This window comes from Lynx canadensis, chromosome B2 (assembly GCF_007474595.2).
Source record: "Lynx canadensis isolate LIC74 chromosome B2, mLynCan4.pri.v2, whole genome shotgun sequence".
Lineage (NCBI taxonomy): Eukaryota > Metazoa > Chordata > Mammalia > Carnivora > Felidae > Lynx > Lynx canadensis.
The window spans coordinates 150,797,630-150,818,733 of record NC_044307.1 but is presented as its reverse complement, the minus strand read 5'-3'; the positions used below and the strand labels follow the sequence as shown (position 1 = coordinate 150,818,733).

Here is a 21,104-nt window from a genome sequence, read left to right as displayed (position 1 = left end):
TCAGGAAAAAAGTAACGAAGGCCTCTGCTACAACACATGGTTTTGTCAAGACGCGGTTTGTTCGTTTCAGTGAACGATGGGTCTGGGTTCTCAGAAGCTTTCCTGTGTGTGTGTGACCCTTAGGTCGACCTCAGGCAGGTGCTGGCCTGGGAGGCTCCCAGGTCACTGGCCAGTGGAGAAGAGAGCTCGATCGAGGCCAGACCTGGCAGCTGCACACAGTGAGCATGGTAAATGCAAAGTATATAATGATTTAAGAGACGATGTGAGTCCTAATGGGTTTTCTCCTGTGATTTCTGAACTGATCCTTTAAGAAAGCCCTAAATTTATATTGGTTTTATTCCGGGATTTTTGATGTAGCTATAAAATCATGGTTCCCACCAACAAATCATCTTATGCGAACTGAGCTTTTAAATCTGAAGTGAACTACGCAGAACGGGATAATCACGTCCCGTCTCAGCACACAAAGGACCGAAGTAACTGTTCACATACACGCACACGTACATTCCTCCAGTGGAGAATTCTACCTGTTCTTTGAAGACTTTACGTCCCTCACCACCTGCTTTACTACGGCCAAGTGCCGGGCCGGTGGAGACTCTCCAGCCGGCCCCACGGGAGGTGCCGGGGGGCAGGACCTTAGTGAACCCCCACACGGCCGGAAGGCCAGCGGGCCTACACTGGACACGGTCGTGAACGACTTATCTTGGCCATCTTGCAAGGGATCGCATCCCGAGCTTGTCTTTAAAATTGGGACAGCACCGACTCCATAGAGTTTTGTGACTGTCGAGAGAGGCCGTGACTGTAAAATGCCCGGCACGCGGTAAGCGATCAACACCAGGTGGCGACCGCGACAGCGGTCATGGGCAGACGCGGCGTGCAAGGCTGCGCCGGGAGCGCTCACCTCTCTGCATCATCGGGGACGGCTGGTTGAGCAGGGTGGCCAGGCCGTGGTAGATCGCTCCTTGCTTGGCTACTTCCAGTGTCACCACGGAACTGGTCCTTGTCATGAGTTCTGCTGCCCTAGGAAGAGAGAACAGCACTAGTAAGGGAAAGGAGAGCAGTGCCCGCTCCTCACGATGGCCGCCTGTGACCACAGTAACCGCACGTCGTGCGGCCTCACCTGCTGCTCTGAGCAGCAGCTTTGAACCTTTGCGCAGGCTCCCGGCTGCCGGCTCCCTTCCTCAGAAACCAAGAACTATTCTACCAAGAACAGTAAAAGGACTTTCAGGAATCCTCAGGATGTGCTAAGAATAGGCTTTTTTAAGCTTCAAAGAAACTGCTCCAGACCAAAATACACACTCTAACATGCTAACAAGAGAGGGGTCATATACCCGAAGTTTATATTTAAAACTGTGAAGATTGGGGCCGCCTGGGTGGCTCGGTCGGTTAAGCGTCCGACTTCGGCTCAGGTCACGATCTCACGGTTAGGGAGTTCAAGCCCCGCGTCGGGCTCTGTGCTGACAGCTCAGAGCCTGGAGCCTGTTTCAGATTCTGTGTCTCCCTCTCCCTGACCCTCCCCCGTTCATGCTCTGTCTCTGTCTCAAAAATAAATAAACGTTAAAAAAAAAAAAATTTTTTTTAAAAAGTGAAGATTAAGGGCAGATCTTTCTAGCATTACTTTTTGTCTTCTAAATCTAAATTTACTGTGAAACATCCTGAAAATGCCAACCTTAAACAAATACATAAACGATACCTTTCTTGAGAGAGTCCTACCAGACTTCGTCCATCCACACTGAGGAGCTGGTCACCTGCGGCCAGGCGCCCATCCTGCGCACACCCAAAAGGTACGTGTGTTGGGCGGGAGGGACAGCAAAGGGCAAGAGGAGGAAGAGGAAAGTCAGCGGTAAGTATGCTCACGTTGCTCTTTTCAGCAAACACCACACTTAGCATTTTATAACAGAAAGTATCACTGAAGTACCTCAGGTTGTTTGCTAAATGTGACACGCGGTGAACTTACAACGGGAGAAATCATACTAACCACATCTGCAGCACCTCCTTTTACGACAGACTTGACATAGATTCCAAGTTTATCTTGACCAGCACCCTAGGCAAAAATAGGGTAAGAAACATGGCATTGAAAATACGCAGTGAAATAAAAACAGAACAAAAATAAAATAAAACAGGTACAGAGTGGTAACACAAGTCCCGGTTCTTGCTTCTACACGAAAATTGGCACTAAATTAACACTCTACGTGGTAAACATAAAGGAACTGACAGGAAATGTACCTATTTTATGTTCCTAAATTCAGGAAGAGTACTCCTGCAAAGCAGATATTACTAATCCCAGCTGATGAGGATACGAAGACACGCGATCCGAGTGCAGATTCCGGCTGAGCTCTGAGCAGCCCTAAGTGGGTGAGCTAATGCTACCCGCTGACACCCACCGTTAGCCGCTTTGATACAAAGGCAATTTATTACAGTACTTTTACGTTCCTATATCCCATTATTTTTTCGAAACCTGCGTTGAAAATTAAAACAAGAAAAACCTTCTTGCGGCAAGTAGGAGGGAGCTTTAGGCAGTGAGAAGATCACGTAGAAAATCTTCTGTACGACTCAATTGAAGGATCACGTATCGTAACTCTAGGTGAATCCTGGAGCCCCAGTCCACACAGAGGGCGCACCAGCCTTGCTTCATGTTACACCACGGGGGACTCGGGGGGGGGGGGGGTGGTGGTGAGAACTTCCAATGTTGGCGTAGTAGAATCGCCAACATTCTACATGGACATTTATAACCATGACATAAAAATCAAACAGGGACAAGATATCGGAACGAACAAGGGAAGCAATCGTGCATGAACTCTCACTTGGATATTCCTGTCAATGTTCTACAACCGAGTACATGTTTCTTAGGTCACAGTAACCACGGCAGTTATGAAGTATCGTGTCATAAAAGCAAAACTATAAAAGGGATCACACAAAGCTGTAAAGACTGCGATTTCAATACACAACTTAACTGAAACAAAGGTCGAATACTCTGGAACTATGTAATTTCCCCCCAAAAGCCCTCCGTGTCTCCCTCCAGTTACAGGCAGGCTGGAGGAGGACGGTGTGACTGCCGGGGCCCAAGGCCTCTCCCCCCGTGGTCCCCTCGGGGAAACTCCAGCACGTATCACGCCCCGGTTCTGTGAGCCTAAAGCCATCTGTTGCGTGGCTCATTTTAAAAATGGCATAAAATGTCTCAATTTAACAAAAACAACTCAATTTTGGGAAAGCTCCAGATTTCCCATGGCTCCATTATCTGGGAACTGGGCTGATAAAAGCCATGCACAAGGTATAAGCCCGGTGCCCTCTCTGGCAGCCCCCCACCCCCTAGCCTAGGTGTCCCCTAGGCCACCTGCCCCCCAGGAATCACCCAGCACTTTTAATACAACAGGACAACCAGGTGCAGCCTGTGACCTTTTCACCCCCCTCCGCCAACACCGAGGTAGTTTGCGAAGCTTTGTGCTTTTTGGTAAATCTGAAATTTCACAATAAAGAAAATATATGGCAGGCACTCGATAAATGGCAACGTTCTGAATTTTTAGTGAGTCACTTAGCAAAAGAGCTTCACTCAGGCCAGTACTGGGTTTCCTTGAACTTGGGCAGCTAGCTCACGCTGTGGGAAATTCCTTCTAGGACAGCCTCCTCCCTACCCCCATCCGTTATACGGGGTGTTCCCTTGCGTGTGACCTGACGTTTTCAATACATTCGACACTTTTATGTACTCTGCGACCGAGTGCTTAATTCCGCAACTCAGCCCTTTTAAGTGAGGATCTCGTTCACCCGACCCTCGCTCACTGAACGCTTATGCTGACTCAGGCTCTGGACGTACGTCACCGAACGGAACGCACCCCCTGCCCTCACGAGGCCTGTGTCCTACACTAGACTTTGCAGCTGCCTGGCAAGAACTCGGGGGAACCGAAAAGCTCCCTTCTCCCCTCCCACAAACGGGGCACGCTACTTCCTCACGGACGATACCCGAGGCCGGAATTTCTGTGAGAATAGGTTCTGAGGGCAGAGCTACCTTTTCCCTCCGCGCTCTGACAGAGACGCAGGGCCTACGGCATTTCGGGGTGCCGGTTTCAGTGCGCGCGGGCACGGCCATCTTCACAAGCACGATCTGTCGGCAATGCGATACTGTCCTCGTAACGCAGACGATAACGATCGCTACTCTGTCGATTCTCAGCCTTTGGCTAAGATCAAGTGCAAATATTCAATTACTGCCATCTTTGAAAAGAAAACCGCTGAGCAGTAACACTGATAATAGAGTATTTTTAGGAACAGGGATAGAAACAACAGAGTACCAAATATATACATTTTAAAACAATAAACGAAGACCCTCCTGCCCCGTTTCCGGCACACTTTCTAAGGTTCCTGTTAATGATGAAAACAGCCTCACTCACTTGGACACGGTGCGAGGACTCCATCCACAGTCACAACACAGAATAAGAGAAAACGGGGACTCCTGTCCGCTCGCCTCAGCCCAGAGCCCGCTCACACACCTGGGGCCGTTCTCGGTCTGGGGAGTCCCTCCTGCACGGTCACCGTGAACCGCGGCTTCCCTGTGGGATCGCTTCGTGCTCTCACCCTCCGCCCCTCACTTCACACCGCGGGGAGCCACGAGGCTGGTCCCACGGCCACCGTGCGTCCTAAACAACTCACACACGCTTGAATCTGGCGGACTCCGCGTGAACCGCAAGTAACGTTTAAGAAGGCCGAAACCTGCAGCGCCTCCAGGCATTTACCGCCCACGTGCAAGGACACTCACGCGGTCGCAGCGTAAATATCCCGGGGAGACACTGGGCAGCATCGTGGCCTCACTCTCTCAACAGTCCCGGCGAGCCCCCGCCCCGTGACTGGCCTGCCTGGCGCGGGAGCCCCTTCTGGAAGCACGCCCGTCCGGGCTCCTGACCAGAGGCCAGCTGACAAGGGCCACACCCCCAGAACCCGGTTCGAGTCCTCGCCCCTGCAGCACACCGTGCCTCATCCCCCCGCCCCCCACCCCTGTTCCATCCTGTTTCCACGTTCCTGCCTTTGTTCGTACTTGCCACACGCCAGTCTGATGCATCGTGTCTGCCAAAGCACCGTCGTCATTCGACCCCGGGCTCACCTGCCCCCGCACGCCGGCCCGCCCACCTTCCCCACGACAGGCCAGACACAGTCCGTCCCTCCCTGACGCTGCTCCGGCGACACGACAGTGCGGACGGCTCTCCCCCCGGCCCCTTCCCCAGCCGCTGCCCGATGCGCCCAGAGTGTGCTCACTCCTTACTGGGACGAAGCCCAGAATCTTACCGACGGGATCTGCTGGTAGGTTAGGAAGCAGCTCGTGTGGCCATCATACACTGAGCTGGTAATAGAACACTGGTAACGCCGTAAAATTACTAGTTTATAAAGTTACAAACCCTCAGCATTTCTGACCACGGCGCCAAACGTGCCGTTTCGGGAAGAAGCACGCACATCCGTTACTGTCAGGTACTGGATGACGAGAAAGGCACAGTATTTGAGAAGTGGCATTTTCTTACACGATGGGAATTTGCCTACATTCTAAGCTATAATCACATCTTTTAATTCCAAGTTCAACGTATCAGTGTGTCTGCTAGTTAGAAAAGGTGCTCATCTGAGGAATCATGAGACAATGATTCTAAGAGACCTCAATTCAGAAGGTCCATTTAAGGCTGGTCATAAAAATGGACTTTAATTAAGTCAGTATTAAAAAAACATACTCTTGGGGGAGGGTGCTACACAAGAATGTGGATCTGGAATATTCTAAAGAGGTATCCACACTTTGGTTGGCATTTGAATCTTCTTACTAACGTGGTCTCAACCTCGTACTACTTACCTAGAAGAATTCTTTACCGCCAGACCACACTGCCTACATTTTTCCCACGGGCCGTGTTCTACACATTCTCTTCCGCAGACCCACTCCCTTCCCTGCTTCTACTCTGGCTCCTCCCACCTCCGCTTATTTGAATCCTATCTATGCTTCACATGCAGCCCAGTTACAAACTGGCCATAAAAAATTGAGAGTCGCATACTGCTATAGGGAGAAATGACCAGTTCCACTGGCGACTCTTCTAGAAAACAAAATTACAGACGAGTACCCAGAAGTGAAAGAACTCTAAGGAATTTCTAACTACACATACATACATATATGTGTGTATGTTTATATAAGATCAAGATGGGTAGTTACTTTAGACCCAAAACAGTCTGTGACCCACTCTGAGGTGGCCCAGTGTCTCCCCATGTGGCCACAACAGCCCTGGCCCGGAATGTCCGCCTTGCCAGGTGGGCGGGGCAAGCGGGTGCTGCTTCGCCCTGCTAATGCCACTCGTACTGGGAACAAGTCAGCTCTCGGGAGGCCCCAAGGCAGGCTCACCATCTATCTGGCTGTAGCAATTCCACAACTTTATGGAGCTCTCACTATCTGCCCGCTTCATGCGAAAAAAAGAACGTTACAGACAATGATAAAAGTTGTATGAAACAAAATTTATTGCAGAAGCATTAAGCCGCTTGACTTCTGTCTTATTTCTGAACAATCATATGCACACTGACCTAGCCCAAGAAGACTGAGCTCTCAGGCAAGCCCCCCCACCGCCTCCTGCCTTTTCCAATTAAGAAAGGAAAACGGGGCCCAGAAGGTGTTTGCTCCTACGAACCGGTGTGACACACGTGTCACTAAGGGAATGTAACGAGCAAACGTTAACCAAAGCCAATTACAGGAATACAAAGAAACAGTTTTGCCAGTGCTGGGGAAATGGAATTAGACACTATACAGCGTGCTGTCTGATATGGCCGCCACAGGCCACACGTGGCTAGTCCGAACTGAAATGTGTATTACATATAAAATATACCCAGACACGAGAGTTTTGTACGGAAAAAAGAATCTAAGGTATCTCATTAATGACTTCTATTCACTACGTGTTGGAATCATAACATTTTGGATATATTATGTAAAACAAAACACATTAAAATTAATTTCACAGTTGTTTTTTTTTTTTTTTTTTTTTTTTAGTGTAGCTAATAGAACATTTAAAATTAGGGTGATGGCCACTGAGGAGCGCACCTGACGGGATAAGCACCGGGTATTGTATGGAAACCAAATTGACAACAAATTTCATGTTAAAAAAAAAAAAAATTAAAAATTAAAATTACCTCTGTGGCTCACACGTTCTATTGGACAACACTACTCTAAAACTATTTTTTTATGGCATATATATTATTAGTAACCACAAGCACTAGCAATAAATTTGTAGTTATGCAGACAACTGGCTGAAAATAAGGTTTTTACAATATCAAATCTATTATAGGTAACATTATACATCCTGATTTCCAACCATGGGAAGAGTAACCACAAACATTAAAATGTAAAGGCCAGGGGCATCTGGGTGGTTCAGTCAGTTAAGCATCCGACTTCGACTCAGGTCGTGATCTCACGGTCCGTGAGTTCAAGCCCAGCATCGGGCCCTGTGCTGACACTTAGAGCTGCTTCGGATTCTGTGTCTCCCTCTCTCTCTGCCCCTCCCCAACTCACACTCTGTCTGTCTCCCTAAAAAATAAACATTAAAAAAGAATTTTTTTAAAAGGGTCTTCTGGAAAGCAGTTATCTATTCCAAAGGCGTCAGGAATTACGAATTCCACGAGATCCAATTCTGGAATGAATGGAAGTACTGAGAAGTAATCTGTTGCTCTCAGAAGCACATTTCCCCTTCCAAAGACACGGGAGGGAGGGAGGCGGCACAGCGCCTGGATGCTCCGGCCGGCCTCTGCCCTGCAGCCCCACCTGGGACTGCAGACCGGTAACTGAATGTGCACCAGCAGAGTCATGCCCGAGAGCAGCAAAGAGCTAGAGGCCCTGTCCTCGGAGAAGCAGCGGAGATGACCTCACTCCCGTGTGATCTGAGCACCTACGCTTTTCGGGTGCACCCCGAGTCCGCCTCTTTTTCTTGTAGAATGGAAGGAAGGGGCTGGAGAGGGAGGGGGGACTCCCGAGGAAGAGGAGGGCAGGGTGGAAGGAGGAGAGGCGACACAGGAGTGTCCTGGGACTCACTCGAGGAAAAGGGCAGAAGAGGAATGGCAGGGAGCTAACAAAAAGTCTCCCAAAGAGAACGACGGAGGCAGGAACGACGACCCCCCCCAGAACCGGACAGGACGGGCGCCCACGGGTCAGCAGCTTACGTGTCGGAGGAGAAGAGGCCGCAGGGACGAGGCTGATGTGGGTCCGGCCAGCACACCTTCGGGAAGGCCCAGGGTGAGGCCCTCTCACCTCAGGCACAGAAACTAGGTCGGAGGAGCCCACGCCTCAAACGCTCAGTGGCAACCCAAGCGTGTGGGGGGTATGATATGAGTAACAGCATAAAAACATCATCACATCACAATCCAAAAACAAAACAAAACAAAGCCAGGCTGCAGCAGAGGAAGGAAGGCATGCCGGTGTGGACTCAAGCCTATTGTTCCCAGAAATGGAGACGCAGTCTGGGCTCTCTGCTGAAGGTTCCAGAACAATAGTGGGGCCGAGAGGACCCCAAGAGCCCGGCGGGACTGAAAACTCATTAGGACGTTCCGTAGGACGCTCTGCCCACACACTCCTTTCTCAGTGGCTGAAGCTGCTTTTTTCTCATCAGACAAGGAGTTCTGATTCATAAACTATTAAAATTCAGACTAGGGTTTTAAAAACACGGCAAAGTTCTCTCTTCTTGGTGGGAATTACCTTAATTCCGAAATGATCAGTTTTAAAACTCGTGCCCGACACAGCCTCAAGTACGTGGCTGGGTGCTCGGTGCTCCCCACCAGGTTTGGCAGCAAAGACGCGTCTACACTTGGTCTGTTACGCCAGGCTCCAGACCCAGCATGTTTGCTGCTTACCCTCTCTCTGCACAGAAGACCAAAGGAACATATCACATCTACTCTCTCCCTCTTTACCAAATGAAGAAATGAACTAAACAGGAGATTCCAAGGTGGGCCCTCCCGATGGGCTGCAGGAGGTCGTTGGATCCCCAAAAACTGTGCAAAATGTGGTGTGTACGTGGGTGCACCAGGGCAAAGGCGCAGGGCTCCCCCCGAGGCCCTTCAGGTGGCCTGGGGACGAAAGCGGTGAGCCCAGTAGGCGAGCTCCTTGCATCTGTATACCCCTCGTGCAGGGGGGCGTCCGGACTCCCAAGCCTTGGCTGAGAGCACGTGGGCGAGGCTGGGGCAGTGTGAACCTTCCTCCCACCCGGCTCTGCATCCTGCGGGCCACACACACACACAGCCCTGCGCACCCGGTGTCCTGCCATGTGAAACGGTTCTGCTTTAGAGTATTAACGTCTCGTGTTCCTACTATGTTAATGCTGTAGTAGAATCCACTAATTCTGTCGATCCAAGATAGGAGCACTTAGACCGTTATTATAAAATAGGTAAAAAAGGTATTCTTGTACATGATTTACTCTTTCGCTTTTAGAACAAAAATATAAAATATTACTTCCAAATTCATGAACAGCAGCCACGCAGGGCACTGGTCATTTCATGTAACTTAACAGAAAATTATTCCTGGCATTTCCATGGAAGAAACTCCGCAGTCACACTGCATACTTTGAGACTGACTTTAACAAGGAACCAAGAAATTCCTGACTTCGTTTCTTTGATTAAGTCTCTCCCACGTGGTCACACTAAGGACATCAAAGAACATAGGAATGAAGGTCTCAAATTCTTCAAAGGACTAAATTGTAGTTCATAGCAGAATTCATTCTTCTAACAGTGAGGTGGTATATTAATAAACATTTGTTTTCACCTTCTTCTTTAAGGCATAGTAATTTTGTGTTTTAAGCTAATTAAATAAGATTTTAAAACTTAAAATCCGTGTGTAGGTATATCGTCTAAAAGCATACAACACCTTTAAAACACTATTCGATTAATCATTTTTAAATAAAATATCCTATGTACCTTTAAAACTGTCATTTTTATGTTCACTTTTAGCAAACGTGGGTTTCAGAAAAAGCCTCCAGTAAAGACCACCTACTGTGGCCAAAAGAAGTTACACGGTGGATCCTCTTGTAACGTCCTCAGCAAATTACACAGCAGCAGCTTGCCATTATTTCAAGCAATTTTCACCATATTACAATCAGAATTAAATTTATATGGGTTCTTTTCCGGTACAAAAAGCACATAGAAACCTTGTATTTCTATGAACCTTAAGAATTTGCAACATTAAATAAAATACAGAGCAACAAACCTCTGGGTGTGTAATTACAAGCTACGTTCACTGGTTGCCTCATGAGCAAGTTAATTATTGGCAGGTTTAAACAAGTTACAGTGGAAGAAAAGGCATTCTTGGAAGCATCACAGGTTAAGACCTTGCACAAGAACATCCAATTCCACAACTGCACCCTGGAGAAACTCACCACCGATCCTGTTCTCCCGACAACAGAGAACCACATTCTGGTCTCAGGACTACAGCAACTTCTCCAACAGAAGAAAGACACGACCGTCTGCTCCACTCCGCTTTCAACAGCAACCAACCCAGCTGGTCTTTCGAGACCCGGATCAGCACAGTTCTGAGCTGGACGTTAGGACACCGTATGGCATTTATCAACACGGACTGGAGCCAATGCCACATTCAGACTCTTACGTAACCAGTCAGCTCTGATTTTCGTTCACTTTGTACTTTATTAAACTTTAAAAAGAGCTAGAAAAATAAAGAGGGGATTGTTTGCATTTTACAAAATCCAAATTAAACAGGAAGCATCGTGCTGTCCCCCAGATGAGTAAGAAGGAGCACACTAAACTTCCCCAAAAGCAACGTTTGAAAAAAGTAAACTGCACACACATACTGTCCCAATCATCTGGATTTCATAAAACTGAACCACAATGTGGAAGGGGCGTCGGGGAGCTGAACATCAAAACATTGTCCAGGCTCACAGCAGCTAGCCACACGCTAATTAGGGAAAAAATCAAAAAAAGACTGGGCCAGATACAAAGACCACAACAGCTTACAGAGAAAACAAAATACACAGACACAAGTAAGAATTACTGGGGTAAAGCTAACGAGGGGGGCCCACAGGCCCTCGAGTGCAGAACGCAGAGCCGCAACGAGAGAACAAAATGACAGACGACAGCACTGGGTCAGATCTCTTCCGTGGCTCCTCTCGCTTGGTGCTGGCCTGCCTTGCACTTAAGATACATTCCTGAAATCTCGAAAACAAATCCGCTGGACCGCTGTAATTTACGCAGACCTGTGCCACGTGTCAGCGGCACCGTGGCACTTCAGCAACGCCTGTAAACTCAATGACTCGTGATTTCTGTTGCCGAGCCTTCCTTTCCAAGTGAAGGCATTACAAAGAAGCTGGAGCAGGCAATCGGGCATGCCTGGGATCCTCGAGGCTGCCGTCTCCTGGGACAAACAGGCGTCAAGGCCACGTGCCCGCCTCCTACGGCGGCACGCTGGCCAGTCAGCTGACCAGGCTCCCAGAGCTCCGTCCTCTAGAGCGTCTGCGAGCCGACGTCCACATCGCCCTCTGGCTCCGGGTGCGTCCCCTACGCCCACCTGCGACCAGCTGCTACACGGTATGCTCACTCGCGAAGCCTCACAGGCACCCCCGACCTCTAACCTACCACCTCCGGGGCCGAACACCTGGCTCTCTCCCCACACCCCCATCCCCAGCTCAATGGCTGAGGGCGAGCCACGGGGCGGCCAGGGCGTCTCCCTTTCACCCGCGAGAGCCGACGCATCAATCGCAGGGACAGCTGTCATTTAACAAGTCCTAGCACCTGTGACGCGCTAGAGACACCATCCCTTTAGCACTGACCGAGACCAAGTGCCTGACCCCGTCTAGTGAACGTCCCACTGCTCCCCACCAACACGTGCCCCGGGCTGGCCGGCCGCCGTCCCCACTGCCACCTCCCCTCTGGAAAACCAGTAACAGACTCCTTACTCCTAGCTGTTTCGGCTGCACCTCTGGGCCCCTGGAACCCGCGCTCCGTAGAGAGCCGTACCCTGTTCACGTTCCACCTTTCTCCGAACCCCTTCGATGGCGACTTCTTTTCCCTGTGACAAGACACACAACTCCATCAAGACCTCGGGGGCTTTGTAAGTGTCAGTGGGACACAGCCCCACTCCCCCACCGACCACCACCCCACGCCAGCTCTCCCGCCCTGACGGGACCTCCACAGCTGCGGCACAGGCCACGCGGCCCACACGCCGTAGCACCCGCGGGGGGACGACTCTGCTCTGCAAGAAGCGGCCTCGCCTCCCCTGCCCCGGGTCCACCTCGGAAGGCGTGCCCCCCTCACTGTGCCCCGGCCACACGGCCGCGCCTCCGCTCGCCGCCTCCCACCTGACCAGCACCTGCTCACCCTGGAGGCTGCAGCTCAGTAGGCGCTTCCTCAGGGAGGCCGTCCTCGACCTCTACTCTGCACTGGTGTTTAGACAGTCCGTAAGCACCCTTGGATCAATACCGACCTCTGATGCCATCCGCTCATTTGTATTGTTTTGCCTCATCCCTCAAGTGATCGAGGGATCACTGATACAGGCTCGGTGGGAGAAGAAAATAGAGCCAGGAGCACGCTCCCCTTTATTAAATCTATTTTATAATCTGATGGATAAACCACCTTAGCGTTAAATCTGGAATCCTTTCGAGAAACTATTACTTTTCTTCTAGTTCTAAATTTATACTTTCACTGTGGAAAGTATTTAAAAAGACCAGAAACAAGAAGAGTGTTGAAATGCTAGGAATGCTGGAGAGAATGCCACCTTCCCAGTTTTGGAAAGGACCCCCCACCCCCACCGCCCGCTGAGTGAGGCGCTCTGCTTTCTGGCCCTGCTCCCAGAGGAGGGGACGCCTGTGGCTGCGGCAGGGGGAGAGGAAGGGGAAGAGAGTAGGTTTATTTCAGAAACCGGGTATCAGCCGGTCTGCTACAGATGCGGCCCCGACCACGCTCTCCTTGCTGGCTGTGGGTGGTAAAAAGGTTGATCTTTGATTTCTACCTAGCTTGTGTTCTTCCTATTCCCCAAGAAGCCCCAATTCTAGAATCCTATGTCCCAATTAGAAATATTAACACTGGTATTTTCCATCTACAAATCTCTCTTTTTTAAACGTCTTAGTACAGAAAATACCAACAACAAAAACCTAGAGTTCTAAAGATGAAAACGTGAAAATTACACTCTGTTTTCACACAAGAGGCACTCGACATTCTCTCTTGGAATAAATGTTACCCTAACAACTAACTACCGCTTTCCTACGAAGCTTCTTCCAATATTGGCGAAAATAACAAAAGACCTCATCTTAAGATTACTACTTACCTACCCCAAAGCTAAGTCCTGCATATTCCAAACTACGTGAGGCTGATGGGACTCAGTCACTGTGCTACGCTGGTTTCTTACCACAAATGCTTTTGTAACATCAAGGATTCCAGAGTCGTTTCTATTTTTACGGCAAAAGCACTTTGTACTGACTACGCGGAGAGAACAGCGTTTTGCCGTGCTTCCTCGCATGAACGTGAACACACACAGAACGCACAGGCGCTCGGCAGAGGCGGCCAAGTGCAGGGGGCCACCAAGAAGACACGGGTGCAGCTGTGTGGCCAGCAGCCACGACGGTGGGCACGGGCCGGGTGCAAGCAGCCGTCGGCACTGGTCCCGGCTCGGCAGCTCCGCGCAGAGACCTCCTCGCGGGGCCTCACCCGTGCCCCCACTGCCTCACTGCGGTTCAGTCCTTTCGCCGCCCCGGTCTATTAAAGGGCTCCTCCTGACATTGAGAAGACCGTCCTCACTGCCTGCCGTCTGACCCTGAGCAGGAACCACTCCTTGGGGGAGAACCAGGGCGCCGGCACCCTCTCCCGTCCCCTCACCCGCAGGTGCAGGTAAGCGACGAGAGGCGCGACTGGGGCTTCGATGTGTCTCCCTGTCCTAACCACGCAAGAACGGGGGCTGGGGGCCAGCCAGGGAGAGGGCCGGGGGTGCCCGAGGCGGCCTCCCTGTGTAGACGATGCCCGTCCCGTCCACACGGCAGGGCGCCAGAGAGAGAGGATCAAAGCCACTTACACGTAAGACTGACTTAAATCTTCAGCAAACAGGTAGTTCTGTACTGGAAGGTAATTTTTTAAGCCGGAAAAGATGGAGTCGCTGATAAATGGTAGCTCCTATCACCCCACAGATGAGTGTTTCAAATCCCAAGAGGAATATTTGAAAGAGGATTTATACACACCCCAGAAAACATAAAGGTTAAAGGTTTCCGGTGTATCTGATTGCTGCAAGGTAATCTTTTATCCTAACACTTTTTTTCCCTCAAATGGGCATCTGATTCAGTTGGGCAGCAAAGACAAAACAGTCCACATCTAAGGGTGACCCCATGTAAGCCGGTGCTTCGGAACCAGACCGCTGTGCCCCACACAGCACCTTCCACGCACGCCCAGCGGGCGGGCGCTCGCCTCGGCCGGCTGACTGCCAGCTAGAATCCCCCCGTGGCCCCCCGTTCCCCTATCGGTCCTTACACCACAGCCCTGCGCGACACGGCATCCTGAGACGCCAGCTCCGTCACGTCCCTTTCATCTCTCTTTGGGGACAAGACACAGTGCGGAGACCTCGCTCGCCAATCAAGAATCTCGACTCCCCGACTCCCAAAGCACGGGGCTCTCCCTGGCAGTGTGGGGGCAGGTCCCCAGCCCCCAGGCCCGGTTTGCTCCATCCCTGCCTGTTCCCAGTGCGTCCCCTACTCCTCCCTTCCCGGTACTCACTATGCGGCGGGAAGGCTTCCCTCCTGATGCCCCACGCGGGCAGCTGCACCTGCCGGAACGACGCGCAGCCCGGGCTGAGGACGCCCCCCCCCCCCCCTTCCCACCCGCCCCGTAAGAGGGCACCTGGACACGGGAACCAGAAGTCTCTCATGTGCCTCTCGCCCCGCTCTGACCACATGCGAGACCCACCTCCTATTTCAAACCCAGGAATCCCCCTCCTCCCACACCGGGGCTCTCTTGCCTGTCGCGGCGCGTCACGTTTTGACTCAGTCTGCTCCTCGGGAGCACCGGCCGCCCCACGTCGAGGTCGCACGCCCTCCAGCCCCGGCTTAAACTGAGAGCAGGCCAGCCCTCGGTTAAAGGAGCCTGAGCACGGCGGTCCCGGCCGCAGAAACAGCCCAGAAACAGGACCGCACACGCACCCGGCCCATGGGCAGGGAACGACGCCCCCGCGTCCCGCCGTGGCCAACAGCTGATTCAAGGTCTCAGGAATGTGGTGTGCCAACTTGCACGGTGCCAACTCCGTCCTACCTTTGCCGCGACAATGCTGAGGCCCATTCCGTTTTGCTTTTTGAGAGTCACAGTGATTATTTCAGGTTCTTTCCGCAGAGGCTGAGCCTGAAGAATAAAAACAAAGGTGTGTCTTACAGCTGAAACGAAGCGTTTCTAGGCTCGCCACCTCCTGACCTATGCAGTGATCCTACGCACCGGGGCGCACAGGACAGAGGCAGGGGGCAGGGAGCGGGAAGAAGACCAGTCAAGGAGTACAGATACTCTTCGTGCGTGAAGCCAGTACAATAAGTGTCCATATTCGTGTCAATACCCTGAAGATGAATGTAGTCACACATGCTACTTAAACGTGTTTCGAGAGCCTAATTTCTCCAACAAAACTAAACTTCCATCACTACCAGATTAGAAAAACCCAACCATAGAGACAATACCAAGTTTTCACTTTATTACCTTGCAAAGTAAACTACTAGGTGTTTTTTAAAGAAGCAATTTAGACTCCTTTTACACCATCTATGGGGAGGTCAGCAAACAACCGCTGCCACCAAGCGTCCCCGTCTCTCGGGAAGATACGGCTGTCATTTTATCTTAGCAAACACACAACAACCACACAATGCCGCGGCAGTGCCCACAGTGCTGGGTCACTACGTTGGGTAACAGACCCGAAGGAGCTAAGTCGCGGCTCGATGAGACACGCGGATCATTTCAAGATCCGTAACCGAAGGCGAACGGGGAATTACCCACTGCAGTTACGTCATACACAAGTCGCACCTCACACGGAGGATAAACAGAGCTGAAGAAGAAAATCACCAGCGCATACCCACTAAGGGAGAATTTAATCAATTAAGTACACTAAGTACAAAGGCACACTGCCACAAGTGGTAATTACATATGGCTTCTAATTTAGGACCAAGGTCAGTGAGAGAATAGTTTAAGGAAAATAAACAATGGGTGACGTTACAATTTTTTTTTTTTTTTTAGATTAAGACCTGGAATCTCCCGAGGGGTCTTGGAACAAACTAGAAAGATGAGGAATCCCTGATCTCATCTACCAAGGTACTTCTTTCCTGTAAAATCTGGGAACTGTAACTGCTGTTGCGTGGGACTCGGCCACCAGCTAGCAGGGTGGACGCGAGTATGAGAAGCACGTGCATGGTGCCAGCAGTTAGCACCCAGCTATCTGGCCTAACCGGGCGACTATGAACCAAGTCAGGTGCTGGAGATACGCACTCAAATCTGAAGTAGGCTACTATGCCATGATAAAAAGTCCCTTTGAATTCAATACACAAAATACACAAAACACTATCTTACGTTAAGTATTACCACCTTACGGAAATCTACGTTTTCTTAGAAATTATATATAAAATGGGCAAAACGTTTGGACTGACTACTGATGAATAACTGGGATAGTATAATGAAGTCCCGTGGCTGTTTTCACACGGCAGAATCTCTAAATCTTGGCTCGGGCACACGGGGCCTACCCCATGCCTTCTGGGGACAGGCGGGCAGTGAATAAATGGCCACATCTCATCACAGGTAATGCACTTGCGCCCTACCCACAGGAATCTTGACAAAGTATGGTTACGTTTGTTGTTCCTTTGAACCCTGAAGTGGTTTAAAAGATGAAAATGGCAATTATAGCAAAATATTTAAACTGAGCAACTCAACAAAAGTTCAAGGAGGAAAGATTTCATTTGTTTCTATTTTTTCTGCACTCGTATGTTAACGAAAGACATGTCACTACATGTCACGTTCTCAGGCAGGGGAAAACATTCTTTGTTGTCTAAAACTCCTTGTAGGGAGCAAAGAAGAATCTTCCATAAAATGTATGAAGCTAACAAATATGGGGATTGACTACTCTTTCAAAAGATACAAAATGTTAAATGATGTGATACAAACTTAATACAGGGTAGAACCAACTATAAGGAGAAAATATTTTTACCAAAGAAAAATATTCCCTAATAAAATTCATTAAGGCTATTGTATTAATATGTGTTTAAAAACACGTATTAACAGTAAGACTGGTATAGCTGTGAGCAGAAATATTTTTTAATTTTAAAAGTATCATTTGTTTATGGAAAAAAGTGTATAAACATGGCATGGGAAAAATATACATAAATCATAGTTTCAGATTTTTAAATAAAATTGGTACTTAAAGGTGTTTTTTAGGGCCCCCTGACTGGCTCAGTCGGTGGAACGTGTGACTCTTGATCTTGGGGTTGTGAGTTCAAGCTCCACATTGGGTGTAGAGAGTACTTAAAAATAAAATCTTAAAAAAAAAAAAATGATTAAAAAAAAAATTTTTTTTTTTTATCACAACAACACTCTCTACAATCAAGGAATGGGTTTGCATTCCATTTTCGAATCATAAGGAATACAGGTTGGTCTCTATCCCGCCCATCACCCTTCACAATACTTGCCAGCTCTGTGTTCTCACGCAGAAGATGGCTCTCATAATCTGCACCTTCAAAATATATCGTCCAAGTACCTGGTGAACGTGCATGAGGAATTAACCTGCAAAACCCTAAGGAGAAAACAAGCAAATTATAAAACTGAAAAGTAAAGCATGTCAAAACAATCTTCGAGGGGCACCTGGGTGGCTCAGTTGGTTAAGTCTGACTTCAGCTCAGGTCATGATCTCGCGATCTGTAAGTCTGAGCCCCGCGTTGGGCTCTGTGCTCACAGCTCAGAGTCTGGAACCTGCTTCAGATTCTGTGTCTTACCCTCTCTCTCTGCCCCTCCCCTGCTCGCTCTCAAAAATAAACATTAAAAAAAAATTAAAGAAAAAACAAAAACAATCTTCAAGAAGGGAAGCAACATTAAGCATCAAATACTTAGTATCTAGTAACAGCATTTACTTTTCGTACTCTACACCTTTATTCCCTCTCAAAATGGTCTTATCAGATAGTTAAAATCATTATTTTTTGGTCTAACGGATCAACATCAAGACGAAAAGTGAAACTCGTCTCCCCTCCTGCCCCCCCCCCCCATTTATTTCCAAAGAACTTTTCTCCTTACTTCTTGGAGAAATGACTGAATTATGCTGTCCCTCCTTCCTTGCTGACCTGTGTGTGGGCGATGCCCTGCACAGCGGGACCAGGGACAATGCTAATGCAGGTGTTTGCCCGTAGTCAGGCGGTATGGTGATGGCCAGGGTGTCATGTGACCTGTGTGGTGGTTCTGCAGGAGGATGGGCCCCTACTCATTCATTACCCTTTGTCCCAATTTCCTTACTAGTTACCTAAAGCTCTTATAAATAAATCTTAGAATCATTTTGTAATGTTTTAAGGAAAATCTTTGGTATTCCCATCATGAACAAACGGTATCTTTACAAAAGTAAGCCTTTCAATTTATGTCATTCTTCATTGAGATCTTATTCTGTGTTTCCCAGAAATTTCTTGACAAAGTCGTATCACACAGGCCTTGCACAGTTCTTAAATTCTCTCCACGGCAGTCTCATTATTATTAGCAGTTAGCAGCTCTGAACAGCACCCCCCCCCCCAAAACGTGTGCTCTTCAGCGGCCCTCCCGGCCCCAGGGCGCCCTGAGGACCCAGGACTGGGCAGAGTCCCAGTAGGTGCTGGCGGGCCCTCTCCCACACTAGGATTCCACCAGTAAGGAAAGTATGGCTATCTGGGGGCACTTAGGACATTTTTTTGCGGTAAAGGGAAAAGGAGACGTCACAATTACTTGGTTAAGATAAAGATATAAACGTATAGTCTTTTTTTTGTTGTTAAATCACTGTTTCAATCCAGTTTCATTCAAATAAAACCTGCAACTTCTCTCTCTCCTGCTTTAGGGAATTGTAATACTCATGTAATCGATTAGCACACTTTTGAAATCAACAGTTTTCATCATTTTCTTATTTTTTCAAACACCAGGGTTCCACAACAAGGCTGGGTCATACGTCAAGCAGACAGTTTCTGCTGCCTCAGCTTAAGGAACGCATCTCAGGTCAGGTGTGAGTCCGAGCTGTTTTACAGCCTTCTCTCACAGAACCGCAGGATTCGACAAAACAAAAGGAATATACACTGAGAGGGCACAGTAGTTCTTTATCTGGCTTACAAAGAATTAAGCTTGAAGAATCAAAAACACTGATGTCATAAAAGAAAACACCCAGCTCTTTGTAAGTCTTTTAAAGGCATCTGTGTAATAGGCTGTGTTACCATCTAACACATACGAAATGATGTGGGGATGCCAAGACCATGATGAAATATCACCTGTGTCCTGAAATCAATCATGCAAGGGAGCCTCAGGGGAAGGCACGAGGTGCACTTCACCATCAAGGCAAGACCGGAGTCTTCCCAGCTTGGCAAACCTCTCTAGGGCACGTACCCCAACACTGACAGCTGTGCACACACCACAAATTACACGTACGCATCTGAAGAATGCTAGTAAATTAGTCTTCCCTCGTGCTCGTTCTCAAGGAATTAATGAGAAGCGGGGCTTGTTGAGCCCTGGGCGCCCAGCAGCCCGCCGCTAGGTGCTGAGGGGTATGCGGAGCCTGACCCTGGACGGACGTATTCACGCGCTTCAAGTGCTCTCACAAGAACCCTAACCAAGAGAACACAGAAGCCCTTGTGGAAAAGTGGCTTCAGTGCAAGGAGAGGCGGCTGAGTTTTCTTGACAAAGGGTTGCCTGATGCAGATTTAAAGTAACGAGCAGCAGCAGCAGGGAGCAAGGCACAGGGGCGTCCGGGGCCGTACGATGCGCGGTTCAACGCTGACAACGAGGTCGAGAACTAAGACCAAGTGGAGGTGGCTTATCGTGCTTGGCCACTGGTGTGCTTGATCCTGGAGGTGGCGGGGACGAGCTGGGGGCAGGAGAGCCAGCAAGCCCAGCGCTGACGGGCCGGCCGGCCGCGGAGGGCCGCAGGGAGGAGGAGGTCTGGGAAGGCACCCGTCATCACCTCCCTGGGTGTGTGAGGTGCTGAGGAAACACGGCTGATGGGTGTGGTGCCAGAGACCAGCTCAGCCCCAGTCTGCCGGGACGTGGGGTCCCCCGACAGGAGCCGTGGCCCCAAGAGTCCCAATCTCGACCGCAGCTTTCTTAGACGCATGCTGCGGCCCGGACCCCCTTCTTCCCTGCTCACACGGGCTCCGTGCCTGCCCCTTCATCCTTCCCACGAGGTTCCTTCAAGCAGCACAGGCCGCCTCGCCTCCACCTCCCCGAGCCCACGGTCACCATCCCTGGGGGGGAGGGGGGCTCCAGCCACATTTGCTGGGGGATGTAGAAGCACATAACCCTTCCGTTACAAGCAGCAGCCTTTGTGAAGTGAAAAAATTTTAAACCGTCAAGATCTTTAAAAACATGAGAATCTGGGGCGCCTGGGTGGCGCAGTCGGTTAAGCGTCCGACTTCAGCCAGGTCACGATCTCGCGGTCCGGGAGTTCGAGCCCCGCGTCGGGCTCTGGGCTGATGGCTCGGAGCCTGGAGCCTGTTTCCGATTCTGTGTCTCCCTCTCTCTCTGCCCCTCCCCCGTTCATGCTCTGTCTCTCTCTGTCCCAAAAATAAATAAACGTTGAAAAAAAAAAAAATTAAAAAAAAAAAAAAATAAATAAATAAAAAAAATAAAAACATGAGAATCTATGTATTGTAGCAAGTGGAATATTCGGTGAGATTACAAATCACGCTACATTTATATACTGATGGACATAAAACCTTAACTTTGCTATTAGTGTTTTTGTTTAAACGAACTCTGAATTTTGAATCTATCTTTCTACTCATCTGAGCTCTGCGGTACAAAATACGGCAGCAGACTGGGACTGCAACTTGGCCTAATTTAAAAGTTCATGCTTCAGGTCTAAGTGTGGCATTTTTATCCACATGCACCAACAATACGTAAAAAGGCACAGGATCAAACCAGGGACGCACGCTGCCGGGAGACGAGACAGGCGGGAGCCTGGCCAACAAGCA

The 21,104-nt window shown here is 49.6% G+C and overlaps 1 protein-coding gene across 1 annotated transcript in view; it reads right to left on the bottom strand.

Moving 5' to 3' along the window:
• Window positions 1-21,104, bottom strand: part of AFDN (afadin, adherens junction formation factor) — a 142,247-nt gene that overhangs the window by 23,959 nt on the left and 97,184 nt on the right. The window contains 5 exon segments of the mRNA XM_030316790.1: window positions 899-1,017; window positions 1,691-1,764; window positions 1,976-2,041; window positions 15,214-15,300; window positions 17,610-17,713. Of these exon segments, the coding sequence (XP_030172650.1) occupies window positions 899-1,017; window positions 1,691-1,764; window positions 1,976-2,041; window positions 15,214-15,300; window positions 17,610-17,713 (450 nt within the window).